The sequence below is a fragment of the Bombus flavifrons genome, chromosome 16 (assembly GCF_040668555.2).
Source record: "Bombus flavifrons isolate JBK064 chromosome 16, iyBomFlav1_principal, whole genome shotgun sequence".
Classification (NCBI taxonomy): Eukaryota; Metazoa; Arthropoda; class Insecta; order Hymenoptera; family Apidae; genus Bombus; species Bombus flavifrons.
In genome coordinates this window covers 8,508,378-8,533,338 of record NC_138457.1, presented here as the reverse complement: position 1 = coordinate 8,533,338, position 24,961 = coordinate 8,508,378, and the positions used below count along the sequence as shown (strand labels likewise).

Sequence of the window (24,961 nt, the reverse complement as noted above, 5' to 3'; positions counted from 1 at the left end):
GGTGGGAGGGAGATGTTTTTTGTTGGACGTCATTTTGTACTCCAAGGAACCGGGTTGGCTTATGTATTTTCCCTCCACATCATTCAGAGAAAATTATAAAATTTAAGAAGAATATTTATTGTTAACCCAGTATGCCTACGCTTAATGATAGAACACCAACAACAACTCTCGAAACAATTCTAGGATTTTTCCAAAGCTGTAAAATAAAACTGCCACAAAAACACAACCAATATTTCATTCGTAAAATCTTCCCATTTTTTTCTCTTATTTTTGCGTAAATTGACGAATGTGGTTAGGTCACGTGGTCAGTGTAATTCAAGCAGAAATACTTTGCTCATTTAAATGGACCACTTTTCCTATATTCGTGGTAGTCTACAGTTCCTTAGATTTATCGTCCCTTTCAACAGGACACATTTGTCAGCAAGTTTTCTCGTTACTCCAGCATCTGATGCCTTCGCGACGTTTTGTTCGAGTTTCGAGTTCTTTTAGGTTAGGTTAGGTCACGTAGCCATTTTTTCCCCCTACCTGTCCCTCTTTTCGGTTAGAATCAGCACTTTTACGAAATCCTGTGCTTCGATCAGTAGGAGGGAATGGTCGACGTTAATGGTGTGGCTTGGTGGATTTAGAGGCCACGTGATTTCACTCGATTATGGACAAAATTAACAGCTCACGGAATCGTAAATGACAAACAAATTGTACATTGTACGTTCATCTCGATTATGGACGATCTGTTGAATATTATAATTATGAAAATATTTGTTATCAACGAGCGATGTAGAAAGCTGACGCGTTTCAATATGGAATTTTGATTAATTGATTAATAATCGCTTCGTATTGACACAGGCTGTGTCAGCCACGGTGCAGTGTTGCCAACACACCGAAAACAATCCATCATAATTTTCATATTATATGTCGCAGATATTATAATTATATTGTAATTATGTAATTGCATCATACTAAATTTCAGTATGTTATAATTGTATCAAAAGAGCGACTAATTTTTCCATTTAAACATTTTGACGATTGGCTAGTAATTTTTAGAAAACATATAACTATTTATTTAGCCGATTTATTTTCGAATAAATTAGAAGCCACATTTTTGCATTGCCCTGTATAGTATTCTGACAAAATTACCGTTACCCAGTCACGAAACTCCGGCGAGAATTTATGTAACGTGGAACGAACTAGAGGAAAGAAAAGAGCAGCTGATATCTAAGGATACATACATGCACAGAATCACGCGAACGTGCCATTAAAGACATATTTCGTCGCTGGTTCGAGTCGCCGTGGGAATTTAAATCAGACCCTGGTGCTCCCCTCGGTGCACAATCCGTCGAAATTGTGGGACAGCACACGTGTCTCCCTCTTCTATTTCACAGTCTCATATTTCACGCTCAATCGACTTGACACGTGACATGTGTAAGAGAGTGAACATTTTTCGACAAAGAATATTCAGTCTCAGCTGTTGATCAATTGCTTGAAATATTATGCAACAACCAATCATTTTGTCTTTTTAACTTAAGTGTTTAAAATAGATGTCCTATTTTATTTTATTTTTATTTAGGTCTTCATAACCTCAAAAATATCTCAACTTACACTTTTGGACGTAACCTCAAAACATAGAAAATTTGTACACGACATTACAAAGTTTAAAACGCTATTATATTGTTTCCACTTAGAGCAATGTATTATCCATATGATTCGCAGCGAAATCTGGGCATTTCTGATCCTCAGAAAAGGGACTAGAACCAGAGACGAAAGTTGCGGGATTGGATAGATCAAAGTGCTCTTACCGTCGCCCCGTCGCTTTCGTCTGTGAAGTTTCCATGCTGAAGGGATATGGAGTTTGTCTGGTTGCTAGTACCCGTCGGGCGACTGCTTTTCCCCAGAAATTTACCTGTGGCCCCGGAGTGTTTCGAGTCTTCCTTGCCTCCGCTACGGAACACCACGTAGACCTACATTAAAACAGGCAAGTTTCAATGTTTCCACGCCTCGACCTTCTTTTTCTTTTTTGAGAAATTTTTATTCACCCGGATAGTGAAATTTTCGTCTATAGTGGCGCGATCTTGGATGGATGACGAGTCTAATGCGATCACTGTATAGAGGAACACGTATGTTTATGGGAAAACGAGTCTCTTTATGGTGGGAATAATGTGTTAGAATTTGGTATAGCTTTTCCGAAGAAAAGCGAAACTTTCATATACTTTTACAAATAAATAATACAATTTCACTCGACTTAATTTACTTTACAATGGTTTTACAAATTTCTTATTTATTCTTACGAGTGCTTCTCATTTATTCTTAACGATCTTAGCGAGGTTAGCTTCGATCAACGTTCAAATTAATACAATTTCTAATCTGCTTTCTATTAGTATAATTTCCTTTCTCGAATCTCTTTCACAGCTGAAAGAAAATCACAGAGTAAAATGTGCATGTAATCTAGTAATTTACTTTGAATTATCTAGTGACATTCTAGAGACATCCATTAAAAGCAGTAGGATAACGAAACTGAGTGTTATCTCTCTCTTTAACTAGTTCCTATTGGATTTCCGTTTAATACAGCGTTTCTAATCTATGCCACTGAAGTAGCTTCCTTTTTGAAACAGTAATAACGTAGTGAGGTTAAGTCGAATTAATATTTGAAATAATACCCGAACAGTTGCCTTTCGGAATCTATGCACTTAAATTAACAAAGAATGGTAAATCAAGATGTAAAAACACTCTTGAATAAAACGTTCATTTTTATTTATCTACTGCTCGCTGGTTAAATAAAATGGCGCTCGCTGTAATGGAAGTACAGACAGGTACGTTGTACGAACACTGAAGGACTACACTATGGACGGGAATGTCGCTAAACGACATGAATATTGAATTTGCCTGGACGTACTCTCGATGTTGCATAACTCCATAGTCTTGTCTCTAACGCATTCATCCGTCGAATCAATGGCGGCCAAGAATATTAGGTTAAAAAGGAAGAAAGGGAACGATGAGAAACCGTGCTTTTATCCTGTGTTAAGGTATTTCCTCAGGTTTACAATCGTCGTACCCGGCACAGGGAATACTGTCGTTCGTTACTCGGCTAATTAGTTCCGCTGACACGATTAATAAGAAACGAACGAGGTACATAACCTCTAACGAGCAAGAAGTACCATGGATGTGAAATTTTTCTCTGGGATACTTAACTCTATCGTATAATCTATCATGTAAAAACAAGGAATGGCATTAAAGTATTCTAGTTAGAAAATCAGATTTTAGTGTTTTAATGAACCAGTAAGACATTTTCTTAATTAGGACACAAACAGATGATTTTACGTTATTTAAATTTCTTTTTTTTCAATTTGTAACACTGGGGCAGGTTCAGATGTTTTTTTTTTCGAAACGACATATATCCAGTTATTTTTGTTCATACTAATTCAGACATTTAGTTTCCTGCTCGTATGTTGTGCACGAAGCTTTATTATTCTAAACGAATATGAAATAGTGGAAGCAGAAAGAATGGTGACATTCGTTGCTTTATTCCACCGGAGAGTGGATATTTCCTGTTTGTAACTGGTTATACCACGCTTTGTTTCATATGCATACTTTTTACTTATACATAACCTCTTAAACTTCATTTCATATGTACATATATTTACTTGTAATCTTCTGCAACTTCGCAGTTCTAGAATTTCAATTGTTACCAACAAAATAAAATGAATATTCCCTATTTTTCTCCTATCGTATCATTGGTAATACTCATCATAGTAACATGAAATCCTTTTAGATCATTGGCTAGTTACACCAACTTTCAAATCTTATTTTATAATTCCAATTGTCACTAAACATCGTTAAGAATAAACATCTCTATTCATTCCATTCCTATTCATTCATCCTATTCCTATTCATTCATTGTGATACAAATGAAGTAAACATTTTTTTAAATTATTCTACGTATGTACATAATTTAAGATTATTATTTTGGTACACGATGAATTTGGTAGGATTGCTCTGGCAGAGTTATCGAATTGGAAAGAAATGAGGTGTTTTATATTCAAGTTTCGACGTCGAACAACTTTCAATTTAAGCGCGGGAAAAGGGGTGGGCCAAAAAGGGGCGCGATTTTTCATCCCGACCACACGGCCGGAAATAAATTAGACCACGGCTGTTCGTACACAACTATTTTACAAGTTCCACGAGCGCCAGCCGTTGCTTTCAAATGATCAATATGCACGCCGTGAGATAAATAAATTTCAATGGGTTGGCCGCAGCCTTTAGAATTCGCGATCCAGCCGGCGCCATTTGTCAGGCGCGCGGACCGCATGAACGCGTTGAAAATACAAGAATCGATTTAGTCTTACCTTGCTGCCGAATATCAAGCACAGCAGCAGCGTCACCGTTAACTGGGTGTGACAGAAAAATATTACGTAGAGTAAATCCGGATTGGCTGGCGACTGCAGGAACAACCTGCAACCAGAAAGATTGTGCCCTTTAAAAGAACGATCGTGCCTTTTTATCAAGTGCTAGTGACTTTTTCTTCTTTGGTTATAAAATCCTATTAAATCTTGATTTATGTTGCTTAGATGTTCGTAGGACTGCAGTCGTATCGTAGTTAATTCTAGTACCTTTATTTATCTAGAGACTTTTCATATCGATAATGCCAATCTTCTAAATAGATCTAGTACCATAAATTGTACTATAAATAATGCTGCGAATAGCAGAAATATCCAAGCGACCGTAGAACCACTGAATAATTGAAAAATTCCGCATTCTTCGATAACATATCGAATTCTCCCCAGACAGTCACAGTAATCTGAACAAACCTAAAAATCTCAATTCCATTTCGTCGTTATATTCCAAGCTGTTTTAACGAACAAGCAGACGTATAAAAAAATCTCATTAGCGACCTAACCTTAATTTAGCTTGACTTTTTTGACCTATCTTAACTATTCTGGCTTTGTAAAATAGCTTTTGTCCCTTGCTTGAAAGCGTTTTCCCTGCGAAAATGCCGACGAAGTATAGACGCTTCTGCCATTTGAGGTGTTTTCGTTTAGTTCTTAATTATGCGCATAATTATGGCAAGACACGCGAAGCTGTAAACTCGGAGCAAAGCTTCGCCAAAGTAATATAACCGCGAGTAGAAAGTGTAGTTTAACGAACCGCAAGTAGTTGGAGAAATTAGTACATCGCGCACACTTTTGGAAGGAGAAAGGTAAACTCCGGTTCTTCGCCAGAGAAAACCCGTATGGCGGTCGGTAAACTGTCAGATAATAACAATAAGAGTTGCAGCCAGCTTCCGTATATTGCGGTAAGCAACTCGTTGAAAAGCAATAAAGCAGTCTAGACCTCTCTAAAAATTGCTTTCTAAATATTAATAGTCACTACCTTCTCAGATGGCGCCACCATGGAGCGGATATTAAAGTGGCCATTTTCACTTACCAACTCGAATTTCTCTTTGATCTCACAGATTAGATTCTGTAGTTTAACCTCATAATCTAAGCTCAATGTAGAGAGGACAGAAAGGGTAGTATAATTAATTGACCTCTCCAAAAATTGCGTTCTAAATATTAATAGTCACTACCTTCTCAGATGGCGCCACCATGGAGCGGATATTAAAGTGGCCATTTTCACTTACCAACTCGAATTTCTCTTTGATCTCACAGATTAGATTCTGTAGTTTAACCTCATAATCTAAGCTCAATGTAGAGAGGACAGAAAGGGTAGTATAATTAATTCACCTCTCTAAAAATTGCGTTCTAAATATTAATAGTCACTACCTTCTCAGATGGCGCCACCATGGAGCGGATATTAAAGTGGCCATTTTCACTTACCAACTCGAATTTCTCTTTGATCTCACAGATTAGATTCTGTAGTTTAACCTCATAATCTAAGCTCAATGTAGAGAGGACAGAAAGGGTAGTATAATTAATTCACCTCTCTAAAAATTGCGTTCTAAATATTAATAGTCACTACCTTCTCAGATGGCGCCACCATGGAGCGGATATTAAAGTGGCCATTTTCACTTACCAACTCGAATTTCTCTTTGATCTCACAGATTAGATTCTGTAGTTTAACCTCATAATCTAAGCTCAATTTAGAGAGGACAGAAAGGGTAGTATAATTAATTGACCTCTCTAAAAAGTGCGTTCTAAATATTAATAGTCACTACCTTCTCAGATGGCGCCACCATGGAGCGGATATTAAAGTGGCCATTTTCACTTACCAACTCGAATTTCTCTTTGATCTCACAGATTAGATTCTGTAGTTTAACCTCATAATCTAAGCTCAATTTAGAGAGGACAGAAAGGGTAGTATAATTAATTGACCTCTCCAAAAATTGCGTTCTAAATATTAATAGTCACTACCTTCTCAGATGGCGCCACCATGGAGCGGATATTAAAGTGGCCATTTTCACTTACCAACTCGAATTTCTCTTTCATCTCACAGATTAGATTCTGTAGTTTAACCTCATAATCTAAGCTCAATGTAGAAAGGACAGAAAGGGTAGTATAATTAATTGACCTCTCTAAAAATTGCGTTCTAAATATTAATAGTCACTACCTTCTCAGATGGCGCCACCATGGAGCGGATATTAAAGTGGCCATTTTCACTCACCAACTCGAATTTCTCTTTGATCTCACAGATTAGATTCTGTAGTTTAACCTCATAATCTAACCTCAATGTAGAGAGGACAGGAAGGATAGTATGATTAATTGACCGAAGGTATCACCTCCATTAGTTAGAATTCCCTTGTTAATATTCTATATTTATGCACCTAGCCAAAGAAGGAAATCGATCTATACTGTATGTGTGTAGATGCCAGTGTAGATTATTCAGAAGTCTGAGAACAACCTTAATTGATCGTCTTAATCATGTTTTCAATAGAATTAGGGACCTAAACGACAAGCAGATAACGATAGAATTAGTAGATTAGTAAATAGAGCTTGGATCTTTACCAGAAGTTACTTTTAGATTTTGATCACTCTATTACTGTCGTTATATAAGATGGTCGTCTGTGATTCGCGGTGAAAACGGTGCTAGGGAAATTCTATGCCTTGAAGTAAGACGAGATTCGCAATGTGTACGCAGATTTGCTTAATCCTCAGCTAAACGGGAGTAGAGGGCAGAGAAAAAGAAAAATGGCGATTCTTTCGATACGAAAAGTTACTAGATAAGTAATGCCACCATTTACTGATAAAAATTACTGAACATATAGTAAAATAGAGAAAAACAAATAGCGGTTGAAAATTGAAGAAGACATTATGATAAGTGAAATATTCAGATTGATTCGATACGATTTTAAGAAGACCGCCAGTGAGAAGCTTCTCCGGTAACATTATTAATGCAGAACACGTGCAGTTGCACGAAGCATAATAGTTTCCGGTGTTCTGCTCTAGTTCGTGTTGAACACGACCGAGTATCAGTGAAATGCATTATTAAAATTAACGATTCGCGGACGGCCCAATATTTGCAGGGTTTCACGGATTCGTTCGGCGTATTAAATTCAATGTTGCGCGATGGCGTGCCTCTGCCTATCCATTCACACCGCCAGCCATCAATCCGTTTGATGGAAAATTATTTGGATTACGCGTGGCGGGTTTTTCATATATGTAAATATAAAGGCAAAATTTCGTGAAAATATGCGTGTAAAAATTAGTTGGAAAACGTAATGGTACTGTATGGTGTATTTACATACTTGCACTGTATTCCATATTTAAGAAATGTATTTTGGCGTTTCATTCGAAACGAACGATTTCTATTAAAACGAAACAAACGATTGCCACTTTGGTTGAAATTTCCGAGTAAGATAATAAACACGAGAATCTCAAATATCGTATTTCGCATATATCTCTGTTGTTATTTCTATACTCAGAGGTAGCATAGTTACTATTTTATCGAATGGATAAATCTATCACACCGTTCTGAGCCAAAACAAAACCTTTTATTGCACGCGCTTACAAAAACTAGGGAATGTAACTAGGATTATCTTCTAGTTACTCTTTCTTATAACTAGCGCATCTGCATATGGATGGCGAGCACGAACTCACCTTGTCATTTTCAACAATTTCGGTAAATATTATTCTTTTGTTAATTATGAACGTTTGCGAGTATATAAGTTTCTCTTAGTTTATTTCAATGTTACATACAAATAATCGTAAAACAACGGTATAACATAATTAACTATTTAACGATTATAAAATAAATAATATTAATATTGTTGTATCATTAAAGAACAACTAGTGAAAATTAACAATTTGACAGGCATATTATTTAAATAATACCCAGTATTACTAGGATAGATTTCATTTCTGTATAGTAACATTATGACGTTCTTGTTTTGAGGTTAAGTACAAAGGGGATATACGGAGGCAAATAATTCTCATGGCCTGAGTTGCTCACAATGACACCGTTTCTCCTCGCACAATCGCACGGTTTTTTTCAGCACAGCAAAGAATCCTGTAGCCGTTTGTTAGACTTAGCGTTAACTACGGATCTCTGAGTACACTTTTAACCTGTCGCTTTCAACTACGGTACAGCACGAGCTTTTGAATGTATTCTGTTGACTTTTCAGATAAATTGGCGGAATACGCTGTACCCATGGAAAAGAATTTTTAAACAAAGGATTTCCTCTCTCATAATATCATCAAAAGAGGAGCATCGTTAAATTCTATTTTATTTCTTTTTCCTTCTTGTTTTTTAAACACCCTGAACGTGCAATATTTTTCACGGGATTGTATGAAGTCTAAAGTGAGTAAAAAGGAATGTTTGTTTAGCTTCAAGGAAATTAGTGTTTTTAGACGTTCAGGCGTATAAAAGTGAAAAGACGGTAAATGGAAGTCTCTAACGTGTGTTCTGTATTATTATCAATGTCGATGTACTTACATAGATACGTTTAGGAAGACTGACAGTAGAAATTCGTTGTAAATTGCCATCGAGATGAATCGACTCTCGTTGAACTCTGACGGTGTTTTTCTCACCACGATGCACAGCCTGATTCCCCATATAAGAAATATAACCTCAACTGGAACAAAGTCAAACATTTCTTCTTTTACTGTCGGCGAAACCAACCTGACTAAGTTGTGTTTACGTTGTGTTAGTCGAAAGCGACTAGAAGATTATTTAAGTGGTCAGTTATATTTTCACATATTGTTTATACAAAACATCAAATTAAAAGTATAAAAAGTTACAGGTAAAATGAAAAACACGAAAGATTACTGAAAATAAATAACACGACTCGAAGGTGAAATAAAAAATTCATAATGCATTTTAATATTTTTTTACAGTCTGCTTTTTTACAGTTTACTGATAGCGTAAATTTTGAATGAATTTTAACACCAACAAATTGCTGTATTCTATTATACAGTGTACATAAAAAAAGCAGAAGAAGTGGCGCAATTAATTGGCAACAATTCCAGGTAAACAATTACTAACAATAACAACAAGAAAAAAGAAAATACGTTGGTAAAGTTAAAAAGGAAGCTCTCCGCGTTCGGTCACGCAGCGATGTTCTTCACAGAGGGGAGACCTTCCTGTTCGATTGGCTAAGTGTTAAGAAACTCACGACGACGACAGTGTTACTCGAATTTGAAATTACCCAGAAGCCTGAAACTCACACTGCGGTCGGAATAATATAATAAGACACGATAGAGAAGGGAAAAGAAGGAAGAAAATTGCCGTGATTTTGTTCCCGTGGAAGAAATTGTCCTATTACAGTGGTTCTTATTAAATTGTACTCTCGAGGATTCTTGTGGCATAGCCATAATATCGTGTCGTCTGTCGGATGAAGGAATTGGCGTATAACCGCTGCATTCTACGGCCAATTTGCCAACGTGGAATTTCCTGCTAGTTTGATGCAGAATTTTAGCAGCAACAGCACATCAAAGATAGACCGCCTTATCTTTGATGTGCTTATCAGCAACATCTGCCTAGCAATATGATTTAATCGCCGTTTAGGTTACGTATTCTATCTACAGACCTTCGTTCCTTAAATTCCTTGGTAATTGTTATTGAATTACTTTGGAAATTTCTCTGGAGCTTGAAATTTCCTAATTTCTTGTTTAACGTTTAAAGCGGCTCGCCAGAAATATGATAATAGAACAATTGTACGAGTTGCTTTTCAACTGTATATTGCATTGGCAACTAAATGATCGCGGATTTTGTCATTAAGTGGTAACCCAATATTTTCGTTTCTCTAATCCATTATTTTATTTGTTGTATTTTTCGAATTACAGTCGTATGATATATATAAAAGTATCGCTGAATAAACTTCATTAAACGAAACTATCCAATTCAAAGGGATGTTCCATTGAGTCGCGACTGTTCCAACTCGTCCATAACTGCGATTCCATTTATGACCATACAGTATATCCCCTCGTTTGGATTTCCCAGGTCCATTAAATTCCAACGAAACGATACACATTGCCTTGTCGCATAAAAATTGCAATTCAAACGAACCGCCTTGATGTTTGTACAAATCAATTTGAAATCGTATTTACCGTTTCATAAAAGGGTCCGTTTACGGTGATCTCATTGCAATTTTTCATTTGACTTCCGCATCGTACGTTTTAATTCGGTAATAACGAGGTCGTACGTATCTTATATTCCTTTATGCATAATTTTGCAATAAAAGAGATAAACTAGCCTCTTCTCTAGCGACCTTTCTTTCGATAAATTTCCCCTGAAATAAGTTCTTCGTTCAGTACCTTTTTCTTAGATAATTTTCCCTTCAAATAGGATTGAACGATATTACCCTTTAGTTAATTTATCCAACGACTCTTGGTAATTATTTGATAAAAGTAACTTTTTTCTACTTTTGTTACATATTATATTTTCGTTAAGTTGGAATTTCTCGATTTTTCCAATTTTCCTACATCTTTTCACTGTACTGTTCATTTGGATACGTAAAGTATGGTGCGAAGGGAAAGAGATCGACGGTCGATGCAAGCAGTGAACGTGTCGGTTTTCGTTGTGACTGAGTCACAGATGCACACACATATGGGCAGGATTCAGTGTGGACAGCAGCGACAACTTTTTGCGAAATATCTTTGACATATTCGAAAATTATCGAAATTGGCGAGGGATTGATCTTTCGACAAGTTTACCAAAGTTTTGAAGAAGAAGATTTTTACTACAGCGACGAAGCCCTGTAACAGAGTATTCTAAATTTAGTCAATCCTAGGTTTGTACATATATCTAGTAAGTTTCCCACTGAAAAATTCCCTAGAGTGTTGCAGCGTCTGCTAAGCGTCATTAACAGTCCAGGCACGTTTAACCTAAAAAACAAAAGAATGAATAGGGTTACGAACGAAGAGGAGACAGAGTACAACAGAGGTAGAAACCGTTTTAGAAAAGGTTGTTTTTCCTCGTCAAGAAAGCTCTCGCCCTAATGCGCTCGTGGAATATGCACTGGTCTGGAACGACAAAAAAGCTCAACAGTTCCTAGCCTGACTAAACACGGAAACAGACAGCATCATTTTTAGGAAACGTATACACGTAGAGAACTTTCATGCGTTGCAATTAAGGACATCAAATTAAGCCGAGTTTTCAAATCATTACCGCGCATCAAAGGAGAAATTTGTGAAAAATTCATCAGAATTTTAAACACCTCGGGCATTTCGCTTCTCTTGCAAGAGCGGAAAGTTTAGTTTCAACGAATTTTTATTGCGGAGAAAACGTTAAAATATACGTTTGTATACAAGAGGGAACGGGAAAGGAAAATTACCTATCATTTTCGCGCTATTCAGTAAGTTCTGGTCGTATATTATGTTAGGTTTCTTTAATTTTCTCTCGTTAGCCAAGCTTTGTAAAATTCTCTAGTACATTATTTTTGATATATAAATAAATAATGGTTATTTTCAGACAATTCTTAGCGTTTAACATTTTAAGGTTAGGAATGAAAAATCTTCGACCGTTGGATTTCTTGAATCTTCTCTAATTTTCCAAGCTTCGCGGGACTCGAATACATTCTTAACGCAAGTACCTATTATTCATTTTCAAGAAACTCTTAAACATTTTGAGGTTAAGAATGATAAATCTTCGATCATTACATTTCTTCAACATCTCCTGGATTTTCAAACTTTGCACGAATTTATTATTTTCCCATTTTCCACCGTCCAAATATATGCTATTCGTAATTAATTAATTTTTTTAATCTGTCGAGTTTAACTAACCTGAATTTTCTGAAACTAGTTAAGGAGGTTAGGACGCACATTTGATTCTGCCCATTTTGGTTTTACCTCTACTTTACGCAATTAAATTGTCCCAGTTGAAATAACAATTAAATGAATAATAATAATTAGAAAAATAATTGAAATTGAAAAAATTAATCCAATCCATAAAGATCATACGATTAAATAAAAAAGTAAAACAACCGAAAGGTGCTTTTTAATTTTGAGAAAATAAGTATGCTTAGTGGAGAGTTAAATTAAATTTTGTTTAGTAGAAAATGTTGACTGTGTTAGCGGAATAAAATTGATCAACGTTCTCACATGACAACACCTGGTGACGCTTAATCATTCGGTTAATTGATGGGACGTTCATGGAATTTCGGCTGGGATTTTATGAAGTGAATGATTGATTTCTGTCAGCCAGTGGGTTTTAATGTCGATAGAAATTCTCACGGGAATTACCGGAATATCGTGGCCTGCATTCGACATCTACAATTCAAAATACAATAAGACAATTTATCAAAGTAGATACTCACCTTTCTTTTATCTCAATTGAACAAAACGCGTGATATACGATCGTAATACCAAAAATTGATTCCTTTTTATTATGTGCGTTCGTAACAACGTCAGCTATCAATTTTTAATATGGAATGACGTAATTTATTAACAAAATAATAGCCTGATAATCAATGATATATGAAAGAGCATTAAAAATAATTCAATCTTCGATATCGGAATAAATCGGTGTCAAAATTTTCGAAGGTTATAAAATAGTCGTCGTATTTAATACGATAACTACAAAATACTTAAAACAATATCGTTTGCAATCAATTTAAATTAAGTAATATAATTATAATCGTCGAAAAATTGTTTTCATTGTTAGGAAAATAAATGTGAAAGAAATGAAAAAATTTAAACGATAAAAAATGGTATAGATATTCGCATCAGTCGTAATAAAAGTTAATATAGTAATTATAAAATGATCGTGATTAATATTATCTGTTAATTCATTTCTTTTATTTTTTATTTATTCATACAATTTATTTTTCGTCATTTAAATCGTCAAATTTTTCAAAATATCAAAATTTCCATTCAATATTATAATATAGTGACAAAATTGGTTAGACTATTAGAAAGGTAAGTGATAAAGCCAAAAGAAAAGAAACTAGCAGCTCCCCACGCGACATCTAGTTACCTAGAGGAGGTTTTAGGTTCCTAATGACCGCTGTTTTATATCACCAGCCATTATCTCCGATACTTCGACTCTATTCTGCCTTTTCAAATGGCTAAATTCGTCTTTACGTGAATGTTATTCGATCGATAGATCCACTTTCATGCAACGACCTTCTGATTTACATTTCGAAATTCAGATCTCGCGATACGGTGCGCATCGAAACGAATTCCAGAGATACCGGAACACTGCAGAGACTCATTGCGATCAACGGAGCTGTACTCGGTCGATAATATTCGTCTTTCAATGTAAACGTTTCATTAAAAGAGATAGAAAAGCGGTGGCGAAGGAGAATAGATTTCAACTCGAAAGAGAAGGAAATTTGTATATAGAAAAGATGGAATTTTTGAGATTTTGTCTGCATTGATTAAAAATTTGTTAATAGTTAGTGTATCGTCGAGATTTCGAGTATTTCAAATCTGGATATTAGAGGTTTTGAACATATACAAATGGCACGTGTTGGCAAGTTAGGGTTCTAGAAATTTTGGTTATCGGAAAATTGGAATTTTCGGAAATTCATGAACGAGAAAATTTTAATTCCCTAAGAGAAATTTTAATTCTTGGTGAATGTGAGACTCCTGCTTCTGAGAATAGGATTTTTTCTATTCATTTAAAATATACATTCTGCGACTTATTATTTATATATTAAAATTATAAATAAATGGATGAAAAAATATTTGATAAGAAGATTTGTAATATTTTGAAGAACAATATGTTTTTAAATTTTTACGACAAAACCTTCCAATTTTCTGCCATCGATTTTTCATGGTAATGTTAAAAACGTTTAAAAATTTGCTTTTGCACAAATGTTACACTGTTCTTTATTTTTACTTTTTTTGATGCTTAAGCTTATATTGCTAAACTTATATCAATCTCATTATAAAAAATCCACCCTTACGATTTCGATTTTTACTGAAAATTATGAAGAACTATAGATTTGATTAAAAAGCATGGAATTTACCATGCCATTACTTTTCATTTCACGATAATATTGAACACCGTTTCTTATACTTTTCCAGCCCTGTTTCACATTTTATTTGCGAAGGGGTATGTTTGAATTTGCCACGAAATTTATTTGAGCGCTGATCCATCGTGAAACTTTGCCTACAGCAAATAAACGTTGATTTATTTTTTCTCCTTTTTATCATTTCATTTTCCAGCAAAGAATTTATCTCGTATTTATTCATGAAATATTATCTAAGAATATATGTATATATCGAAACTTCTAAAATTTATATTTCTCAATCGACGAACCTTTCACAATCCCCATTTCCTTAGTAATTAAAATCTCCAACATACAAATTCTCCAATAATCAAAATTTCCAATATCTAAATCCTCCGATAATTTCCACCGTACCAGTTCTTAATTCTACACGAACTTCTACAATACAAATTCCCCAATAAATAAAATGTCTAAAATTCAAACCTCTGTACATTCTCACTAGCTGGTGATAATTTCAGGAAGCAAACACGCTTTATAGTGAGATACATAAATTCCCCAGAAAGCTATTAACGTAGCAGTTACATTATTTTATTTGAACGATTGTAGCGCTGGAAATATCTTCCGCTGGACTTCAGCTGGACTAGATGGCGATACTGACAGTTTTTATTTGTTAAAACGTTGGCACAATTGCCAGATAGCAAGACACTCGATCATCCTAACCTTTGTTCAATGAATCCAACGGGTGATTTCTTCGACGAAAATTTCCATATCTACGAGACTGCAAGAAAAGTACGATGACGAATGGTTATCGACGAACCAATGAGTTAGACGTCCGCCGAATGGGCTGATATCTCTTGCGGACGCTTAATAACTGTCCTTACCAAGGCAATATCTCCTATGAAAACTCCCTATGGTCGTGTTTAAACCAATTAAAATCGCTTTATAAATCAATCGAGAGATGGAACCCGCAAGTTTTACGTTGCAGGATACCATAGGATGACGTTAAGTGGCTTAAAATTTATGTCTCGTAGTAGAAGTTTTGTAGAAAATTGGTATCTGCACCGACCACGCAATTTGTCTTAGATATAATACATTTTTTTTCCAGTAATTTTCAATTATATCCTTTATTAAAATTTTCCAATCTTCAATTCTTTCATCATTGTCAGCAACCTTATTACAAATTTGCCAATTGGTCAAAATCATAAAAGTACTATTGGTAATTAGAATTATGAAATTGTTTCAAATTATTTGAAAATTGTCTCAGATAATTCTCAGTAGTAGTTTAAGATACCTGATGCTTTCAAATATATTCTTAAATATTCTAAAATACTACAACGACCATTCAGATGCTATCAAATATTTGTAGCTGCTACCTTTCAGTTTAGATTTCCAAGAAATTCTTATTTCTGAATCGTGCTGGACAATTTAAACTAATTTCAGATACTGTCAAGTACTTTCAATTATATTCTGACTTACTATCAAAGTACAAACATACGTTTTACAATGTACTATCTTTTATATTATTTAAAATACCATCTTTTAATATACTTCCATACTAACAGTGTCACATCGGTATTACCTAACCTATCGTTGCACCTAACCTATCTGTACACCAAAAATAACCTTAACAGAAATCCATAATTTCATAATATCAAATTTCAAAGTGGCCGCAAAGTGCATGTGCACATAATCGCACTTCATCAACAGTCCTCTTGAAACTTTCCTACTGGATAGAGGCCATTGATTCAAATCGTTCTACCAAAACACGGTGCAACTGATAGTGTTCTACGCAGTGCCTATTACACAGTGAGACGAGAGATGATAGAGGAGAAGGCATGCGATTATTAGGGATTAGGCGATTGGTCGAGAGTTAAAGCACTCACGTATGGTGAAACTGTGATCCCACCAGTCAGTCCGGCAGAGATAAGCCTTCAGGTCGTCCGCTGTTCGTGCCACTATAACTACAGGCGGTGCAACCAGCGTACGGATGCTCAGAAACACGCTGAATGTCATCACGATGACGCCCAGTCGCTTCAGCAGACTTCCATCCGTTATCTTCACCGCTTTCGCCGATTTCACTCGGAATATCACCGATATTCTGCAAACAAAATCCACCAACATCTGGTTATCGTCTATTATTAAGCCAGGATTTTGGGAATAAGGCAATGTTCAATAGGGATTAAGGGAACGCTGTTTATTGCCAGATTCGGACAGTTCTCTCAATGAGCAAACTTGAAATCTTCAATAGCCAGGTTTCAGCCGATAGACAATGACAAGGTTTGTGTACTAGTCTCTGCTATTATGGCTCTTATAGTTACTATATATGTTTTTATGTTCACTCTATAATTCTTAGATTCTAGGGATTTCTTGATAGGGATTTTTAGATATCAAGGTATTTTGAAGATTTGCAACGATGCATTATTTTGGAATCTTTATGGTCTTTTATGAAGATTGGTAGCTCTTCTCGTTGCATGCCACCCTCCTGATATTTTGGGTTAACGCTGGGGCTACATACCATGGTGGTCAAAATTATAGAAACATGGGAGACTTACAATGGTGTATTTTATTTTTATTCTTTTGATTATTATTTATCGAGTGGGCCAAGAATTCTTATTGATTAGTTGTCATCTATTTCATTTTTAGATTAGTAGCTAAATTACTGGGACAATTCTTGCTATCTCTGTCTTAGTTTATAAAATGCTCAAACTCCTCAAATCACTGTGCAAATGGACCAAGAATTACCGTGGACCACAATGATTCCCTATCCTATGCCCAGGTGCCACCTAGATCACTCTCAGGTTATTAAATAACTTCCTAAACGTTTTCACGAGAAGGACACTTGTACTAAATGTTCAAGATCTTCTAATTTTTTCCAAAGTTGAACAGAAAGTCTCTTAAATGCTCCTTAAACTCTGGCTCTTAAAATAGTGGAGCAAGTAGAACATCGCTATCGGCAGGATGCAAGGATGCTCGAGATTTAGTAGCGTGGCCGTTTTCCTGACCAATAGAGCGTGTTCAAAGGATGCGACCTCAAGGATGAAATCTGTGAGGAGTGCACTCGTGGCGATAAAGGCAGCGACACAAGAAAGACTGGAAAAAAGCTGTTTTCGCTGGTGGAACGAAGGAGAATCCACCTAAGTGGGCTTGACGTTTGGTAATCGTCTCAGAGGTTCATTCGACGATACATCTATTAGCAAGAGTATCGTACTACAGAATTTACGTCATGAAACAGGCCGATGATTTAATACAATTTAAAGTCCCATTTATGGAACTTCAGATTCGTTTCCGTAGATTTTAATCAATCTCAAGATTCTCCCAACTGAAGGGGACCTTTGAAAGCCCCAGGAAAGCCTCTTTTTTATCTCGCCAATTTCCATTCTTAGGTCAGACCATCTCCAAAAGGAGAAGCTTCCCTGTCCATTGCAGTTAGCTAAACGTTGGAATCCTTCTCCACTTGGATACCGCTTATAGTCGGAAGCATCAAACGGTATTACCATAATTACTATGATTACCAGTATAACCACAGCAAATTCCAAACAATGTTAACCGTAACAATACTAAGTGTAACACTGTTCAGCGAGAATGTTCAAGACCAGCCAGTTTAGCATCATCCTTTGAGATACGGGCTGCACTGCAAACTGTGTCAGTTGTTCTGGATTTGTGGTAGCCGTCAGTTTATGACTTGGACAACACATCCTTCACATCATTTTTCGGCAAGGTCCGAATTGCCTACCTGCCCAAGCTGTAAACCTCAGGATGCTGACCTCATTAAGAGGCTAAAAGACAGCTTAAGTGGCCGATCAGTCAGGGCGAAGGTGAACAGCAAGCAATACCAAAGTATATGCGCCCACCAGAAGACAATAAACCATGGAAAACCCAGGGCTGGAAAGTCAGTATGTAACGACGATACGAAGCTTCTGGTGAGAGTAGCAGCAACATCCTACCACAGTCTTCATCAGATCGTCAAACTCGTCGTGTATACTAAAAGTGCAGATAAATTACCAAACCATGTCAATACTCTTGATATACTTAATTTACCTCCATCTTGAGCGTTAATCTCGTTCAAGGTTATATCAACCGATCTGTTGAACCTGACCGATCTCCATTTAGTTGAGAATTCGCAACGTCAGTAGTGCGAAGCCTGTGCTGACCACAACAGTGCTAAATGTATCGATGTTGCGTGGGACAATCCGAGTCCCAAAAGCCTTAAAACTCTCGCTCATCGATCCCTCCGACAAGCAGCCGGCGACGTTCTCAGACTGCTTCAAACACCAGTCTCCACCTTGATCAAACTGTCGAGTTTTCCCGCGAGAGCGCTACCTATTCAACAAGATGTAGATTAAGTACATCCACTGGCTCGGTCTAAGATTCAACAGTCCGAGTTTCCATTCGCAGTGAAACGCGATCTTGGCCGGGGAAACGGAGCGTAGAATCCACGATTACAATGCACTACGTTCTGCTATACGATCGTTTCGTTTGCCTAAGGAATCCGTTTAATTACTTGTACACCTTGGTTGACCCAGTTGTCGTGACCACTGCAAGCGATCCTCGAGGCGAATAAGAACCTCTGACAGCAAGCTACCCAGTCTGAGGGAAAAGTTTCGCCATTGCTCTAGGGAATCGGCCAGGTCTTGGGCAAGATCAATGTGTCCTTGGTGCTAAACACAGGTAACAGGTGAATCGGTGAATCTTGAAGCGGTTAAGTGGAAAATTGCAGCTGCTAAATCCTGGTCGACGATGGAAACTTCTCCTATTCTACATTTGAACATTATCAATTTACTTTACAGTATTGTTAACATTATTCTAAACTTATTTCATCATATTAATTCCTTGTTTAATCCTTGTTTGATCGTGGATATGGTCGAACTGTGTTTAGAAATGATGAGAGGAAGATTTTATTTTGTACCAAGAGTTCTCAATCCGTGTTACAAGGTTTGGCAAAAAGATTGCTTTTGAGTAAAAATTTGGAGAACATTGAAATACTCTCCAAGTACCAAGGCCTTCTCAAGCTGTTTTCTCATAAAGGAATTTCTTGCGTGGATAGAAAGTTTCGCAAGTTTGACAATTCTTATCCTGTTTCTTGTAACGTTGCTAATTTCTATTAATTAATTAATTAATATTAATCGAGAGACGATAGAGTACGCTCATATATTGTAAATGAATCTTGGAAATTCAGAATTCAGTAACAAAATATTTCTGCCAAAGGAAAGCAGCTGTGCACATATTGGGTTGGCAACTAAGTGACTGCGGATTTTGTCAATAGGTGGCGTTGACAAAACCCGCAGTCACTTAGTTGCCAATACAGTACTTCTGTACATTAGCGTTTGGACGGTCGGTTTAATTAGTGCAATTACCGCAAGTTTTCGAGTATTAAAGGAAAATATGCCTAAGGGTGTATCAACGATGATTAATGGAGCTTTGATTATCAGTCGGACGAAAATAATTTTCCTGGCGACATTCAGGCGAACTTTCCTCACTTTCAACTTTCGTCAAAGAACCCAGGGGCTCAGGATTAATCCAGTCTGAAGGTAGAGGGCCACGAATTATTCAGTTTTATTTCTCTGTCGTCGGTTAAGTTAATATTCCGCGCGAGTTTGCCACTTTTCGTCACCGATACAAACAAAGCACAACGGCTCGTCCCGTGGCAAGTAAATTACGAGTTTGGAAAATATTGAAGATTCAAACGGGAGAGACAGGCGAGAACTTTTGGATCGCAGGCGCAGAGTTTTTATCGGAATTGGATTATTTTTAATCAGCAGGCAGCTTTACCGGGTTGATCGGAGTGGTGATAAGTTTGGTGAAATTTAGACCGCGTATCTCGAAAGCTTCGTTTAAAATTATAAGCTGACGCGCGTCACGAAATTCTTTAAAAGCGAGCAAAAGCTCGAAGAGCTTCGAATATAGGGTTTTAAATCCTGGGGAATTCTTATGACGATAATTGGTTCGATAATGAATAATTTTTCCTATATATTTAGCTTCTGTTACTATTTTAATTCCTGAGTGTTAGAATATTTATTATATTAGTTTGCATATTAAATTTTAATTTTATAATATTAAACATAACATACTTAAGTTTTGGAATATTAGAACACACAGATTCTTCAAAATTGTGAATATCAGATTATTGGTTTTTCGATCAGTAAAAATACAGAGTATTTGCACAAAATTAACTTTTATTTGCAAAAAAAAGGATTACTATTTTTGTGATTGTAACGTTTGGTTTACAGTCACTCAGATGCGCATAAAACAATGAAACATATCTTTTCCTCTTTGAAATGTCACAATTTGGAAAATTAGAAAACCAGATTTCCACATGTTTCCTCTTTGAAACGTCCGAATTTGGAAATTAGATAATAGAAATTATAAAACCGAATTTCCTATTGCCAAACCTTTTCCCCTTTGAAACGCCGCAATATGAAAAATTGGGAAACCGAAATTTTATTATTTTCACGTTTCTCTCCATTGAAATCTAACAATATAGAAAAATACATTTCTCGGTTTCATGTAGCGATCGAGCTTTCAAAATGACATGATACTACGTGGGCGGGAGTTAATTAATAGATGATATCATGAAACTTCTCAAATTTCGTGGAACAATCGGTTAAGCAAGACAAAAGGAAACAGAGACGTGATCAGAGAGGCAATTTTGAGTTTCCAGCCGGAATTTCTAATTATGTGTGTCGATTTCTCGTGTAAGTCAAGCCTGTGCATTAGCTGGCTGAGTCGACTTCCGTTAATTATAACTTGCAGCTTCTGACAAAGTTGCACGTCGCGTCGATTAAGCGGCAACTTCAGCTAAATAACATTAGAATGCCGGAAACAAGGACTGGGTGTAATGGCGAGCGTACTAGTAGACGAAGAAAGAGAAAGTTTAACAGTGGACCCAGTGTAGCAAGTTTAACAGCAAGTTTCAGGGCCTTGGTTAATTGTGTTAGCTCCGACAACGAAGAAAAGTACATCGTCCACAGAATATTACAGCAACTTGTCGGTTCAAGGGTCAGTTTAGCTTCAAATGGCAGTTTAGATTACATTAATACGGCGTTAGTGAATATTAATAGTTCTTACATGATTTGAAAAAATATCACGTGACTTTAGTGAATTTTCTATGACTCAAACTATTTAAATAAGTTTTCCCATGAATCAAATTAAATTTCAATTAGGTTTCAATAGATTTTCTTGCAACATTTCCATGTCATCGATAAATTTTCCTGTGACTCAAATAACATTTCCATGACTTCAATAAATTTTTTCGCGACTCAAATAGGATTCCTATATCTCCAATAAATTTTCCTCTGACTCAAGTAATATTTCCACGACTTCAATAAATTTTTCCGCGACTCAAATAGAATTCCTATAGCTTCAATAAATTTTCCTCTGACTCAAATAACATTTCCACGACTGGAATACATTTTACTATGACTCAAGTAACATTTCCATGAGTTCAATAAATTTTCCCGTAACTCAAACAAGACTCTCCTTCAATCGCGATTATTTTCTCCAACTTTTCAAGCTTCTTTCAAGTTTCGATGCTTTCCATCTCACTAACTTCTGCCATTATCGAAAGAAAGAAATCGGAACGTGCCGTCCGCGGAAATCGTCATCCATCCTTCAACCCTTTAAAATAGATCAATGTTTCACGATGAAAGAGTGGTTTATCACTCGACTGGCGAAGAATACAGTAAAAGGACAGAATCGTGCTCACTTGGCCGAGCTTTGTTCGTCGAAAACGAGGTGCAGTCCGAATGGCTTACGAATTCCAGGGGCGAGCCACGAGAGCGTACTTTTATTTCTCTTCTTCGCAAGCGAAATGGGCTGGGGCATGAAAGTAGAGGCAATCTTTGTCCCGGAATCTCCGTGCCCGACGGAAATCCTGCAGCTGCTCTTGAAACCAGCGATCTCGTGGGAAAAATCTTCGCAAAAAAGAAGAAGAAAACGAAAGGAACGATACATTACTCGTTGGTCGACCAAGCCACCGCTAGAAACTACTACTGACCTTCTTTTTTTTTTCACGTTTTAACCCTTCGGAGCAACTGAGTCAGAGGGTTGATCGGTGGAAATCTATCGAACGCGAGAAGTCGGGGACGAAAGGAAGAGAATGAAGACAGGACGGTGCACTTCTAACCGTGGGAAACGATTCTTCCGATTCTTTCCAACTGGGGGATGAAGTGCGAAAAGTGCCACTGTTTCATCGACTAGATTCTTTCGAGATCGAGGAAAATTGGCTCAACACTGTAAATTGGAGAATTACGACAGACGAAATTTTTCTGACGTGTGACGGAAGAGATTGGAAAAGGAAAATCTGGTTGAGGAAAAGGATGTTTTCTTTTAGTTATGGGAAAATTGAATGATCTATGCGAAGTTTGGTGGGATTGGAGAGGTGGTGTAACTTTTGGAAGAAGATATTGATAGCTTAAAATGTGTCCCAAGTATCGGTAAGTCATGGAAAATTATTGTGAGTCATAAAAACTCATTTTGATTCATAGAAAATTACTTAGGTTTATGGGAAATCGTTTAAAGTTAAAGAAAATTTCTTAGCATAGAGAAGAATTTTTCTATTTAAGTATATGAGCTATTAGTATTCAAAGGAAGATCAGTACAAATTACTCTGAACCATGGAAAATAATTTGGTGTTCAGGAAAATTCATTGTGAATAAGAAAACTATTTCGATGTAATGTAATAGTAAGAGTGTAAAATCTGTATAAATTGCTTTGACGAGTCATGGGAAATTATTTCGAGTCGCGGAGAAACATGATAGACTCATGGAAAATCGTTTGAAGTAGAGGAAAATTATTCTGACTTACGGAATGTCATTTTCACTAAGTTAAAATAATCATTTTATTCAGATTAGGTTTAAATCGATTTAATTTTTGGCTCATGAAGTTTAAAATCAAAATTCGTGGATTTCCATTTCCAATAAGATTCACCTTACATATAAAGCAAACATTACAATGCTACTAAAACTTTTCCTAACTATTCTATTAGTAATAAAACTATTCCTCAGAAAATTATACAATTATATAATATGAAATATGGTATTCGAAACTCGTCAGAACTGTTGGTTATTTAGGAATTCTGTAAGGAAATTAAAACGTACAACCACGTAATTTTCCGCACGCGTGTCAGTGTGCAAATTGGAATTGTAATTTGAGTGAAGTGGATTCCCATTTGCAGAGCAAACATCGTTCGTCGGATCTTAGTATGGCACATGGAATTAAACATTTCCAACAACGCTATTTGTACTCACCGCCAAGTCTTTAACATGAGAGCTCCATAGGTGAGAGAAAACCCAATCTCCCTCAACCACACACGCACTGTACAGGTTATGACGTTCGGACGTGGATACATTACTATCGTCTGAAACAAAGAAGTTGATTTCCATTTACCATAATTCAACGTCTGCGGAGAAAAGTTAGATTTACTGAGAAATTCGAGTTTTTTCTTTTTTTATGAATTCTTATAAATTGAATTTTTTTCTTGGCATCACAAGGGGCTTAGAACCGAAAATATTCCATTTAATAAAGGCAGATAGTATTGACAAATATAAAAGTAACCGTAAAAAGAATAAAAATGACAAAAATTGAAAATAGTTTGGATGTAACGACAGTTTAAATTACAATAATTTATAGGAACCTCTCATAAATGTATAAAAATCCACAGTTATTAAACGCGGGAAAGAAAATTCCTATGACATAAGTACCGTTAAACAGAAGATATAAAATCCCTACGATGCAGTTATTCTTATAATCTAATGTTTCGAGAAATTAAACGAACGAGAAGTTCTCTCAATTTTTCACATTCTTCCCTCTCGACAGGAAAATTTCTTTCTTGTTCTACGGGTGCATCGCATGAGGATAATTGCTGATATCGAAAGAATGTTTTTCATGGAAGAACGCGAACTCGCGTGCCGCGTCACGCTACGATTAGGTTAATTTTCGTTTGAGCGGCGCTAGTATCGCCTTTGCCCCGCCATTTTCGTGTCGACAGATCGTCGGTTTCACGGTCAAATAAGAGGCAAGTCTGCTCGATTGCCGGATAAGGACTTCCGAATGAACTTATCAATTGCATTTTATACAAGAACAGCCCACGCTGAATGGCTGTTCAAGCGGCTCTCAAATTACACGGTTCACCACTAGCGATTTATTCGTATTAAAGGCATCGATTAAATTTGTTATTATTTTTTATAACCGCCGTGAGTTTTAGTGTTTGCCGACTATTTTAGCTCTACATCTTCTATTTTGAGATTAGGTTTCAATTTGCTTCGGGATAGAGCTTAATTTGATCTGATTCACTGATTTTGGCTAGGTTTAGGTTAGGTTCGCTTAGGTCTGTCTCGAGATAGAGTTCAATTTAGCTTGATTCACTGACTTTATGATGGGTTTATGTTAGGTTCATTTCCTATCTTGATTAGGTTCGTCTTAATTTTAGGTTAGGTTCATTTCCTATTTTGAGGTTAGATTTCAATTTGCTTCAGGATGCAGGTTAATTTGATTTGACTCACTGATTTTGGTTAGACGTAGTTTAGGCTCGCTTCAGATCTGTTTTGGGTCAGATTTTAGTCGAATCTATGTAATATTTGAATAAGATTAGGCTCAGATCAAATTCTGATTTGTAAGTCAAGTTTAAATTAGATTAGATAAATGTTT

The 24,961-nt window shown here is 36.3% G+C and overlaps 1 protein-coding gene and 2 long non-coding RNA genes across 3 annotated transcripts in view; 2 read left to right on the top strand and 1 right to left on the bottom strand.

The window, feature by feature from the left end:
* Positions 1–24,961, bottom strand: part of LOC138188175 (metabotropic glycine receptor) — a 166,093-nt gene that overhangs the window by 6,259 nt on the left and 134,873 nt on the right. The window contains exons 7-11 of the mRNA XM_069129708.1: positions 23,563–23,672; positions 16,201–16,415; positions 8,860–8,998; positions 4,338–4,443; positions 1,794–1,955 (exon numbers count right to left, since the gene is read on the bottom strand). Coding sequence (XP_068985809.1) covers positions 1,794–1,955; positions 4,338–4,443; positions 8,860–8,998; positions 16,201–16,415; positions 23,563–23,672 — 732 coding nt within the window. The remainder of the gene's footprint in view (positions 1–1,793; positions 1,956–4,337; positions 4,444–8,859; positions 8,999–16,200; positions 16,416–23,562; positions 23,673–24,961) is intronic.
* Positions 7,998–8,600, top strand: LOC138188187 (uncharacterized). The gene is made up of 3 exons (XR_011175400.1): positions 7,998–8,046; positions 8,320–8,476; positions 8,549–8,600. It is a non-coding gene; the product is annotated as an uncharacterized LOC138188187 (long non-coding RNA).
* On the top strand, positions 15,992–19,120 carry LOC138188186 (uncharacterized). Its single transcript, XR_011175399.1, has 3 exons — positions 15,992–16,594; positions 16,702–16,873; positions 16,961–19,120. It is a non-coding gene; the product is annotated as an uncharacterized LOC138188186 (long non-coding RNA).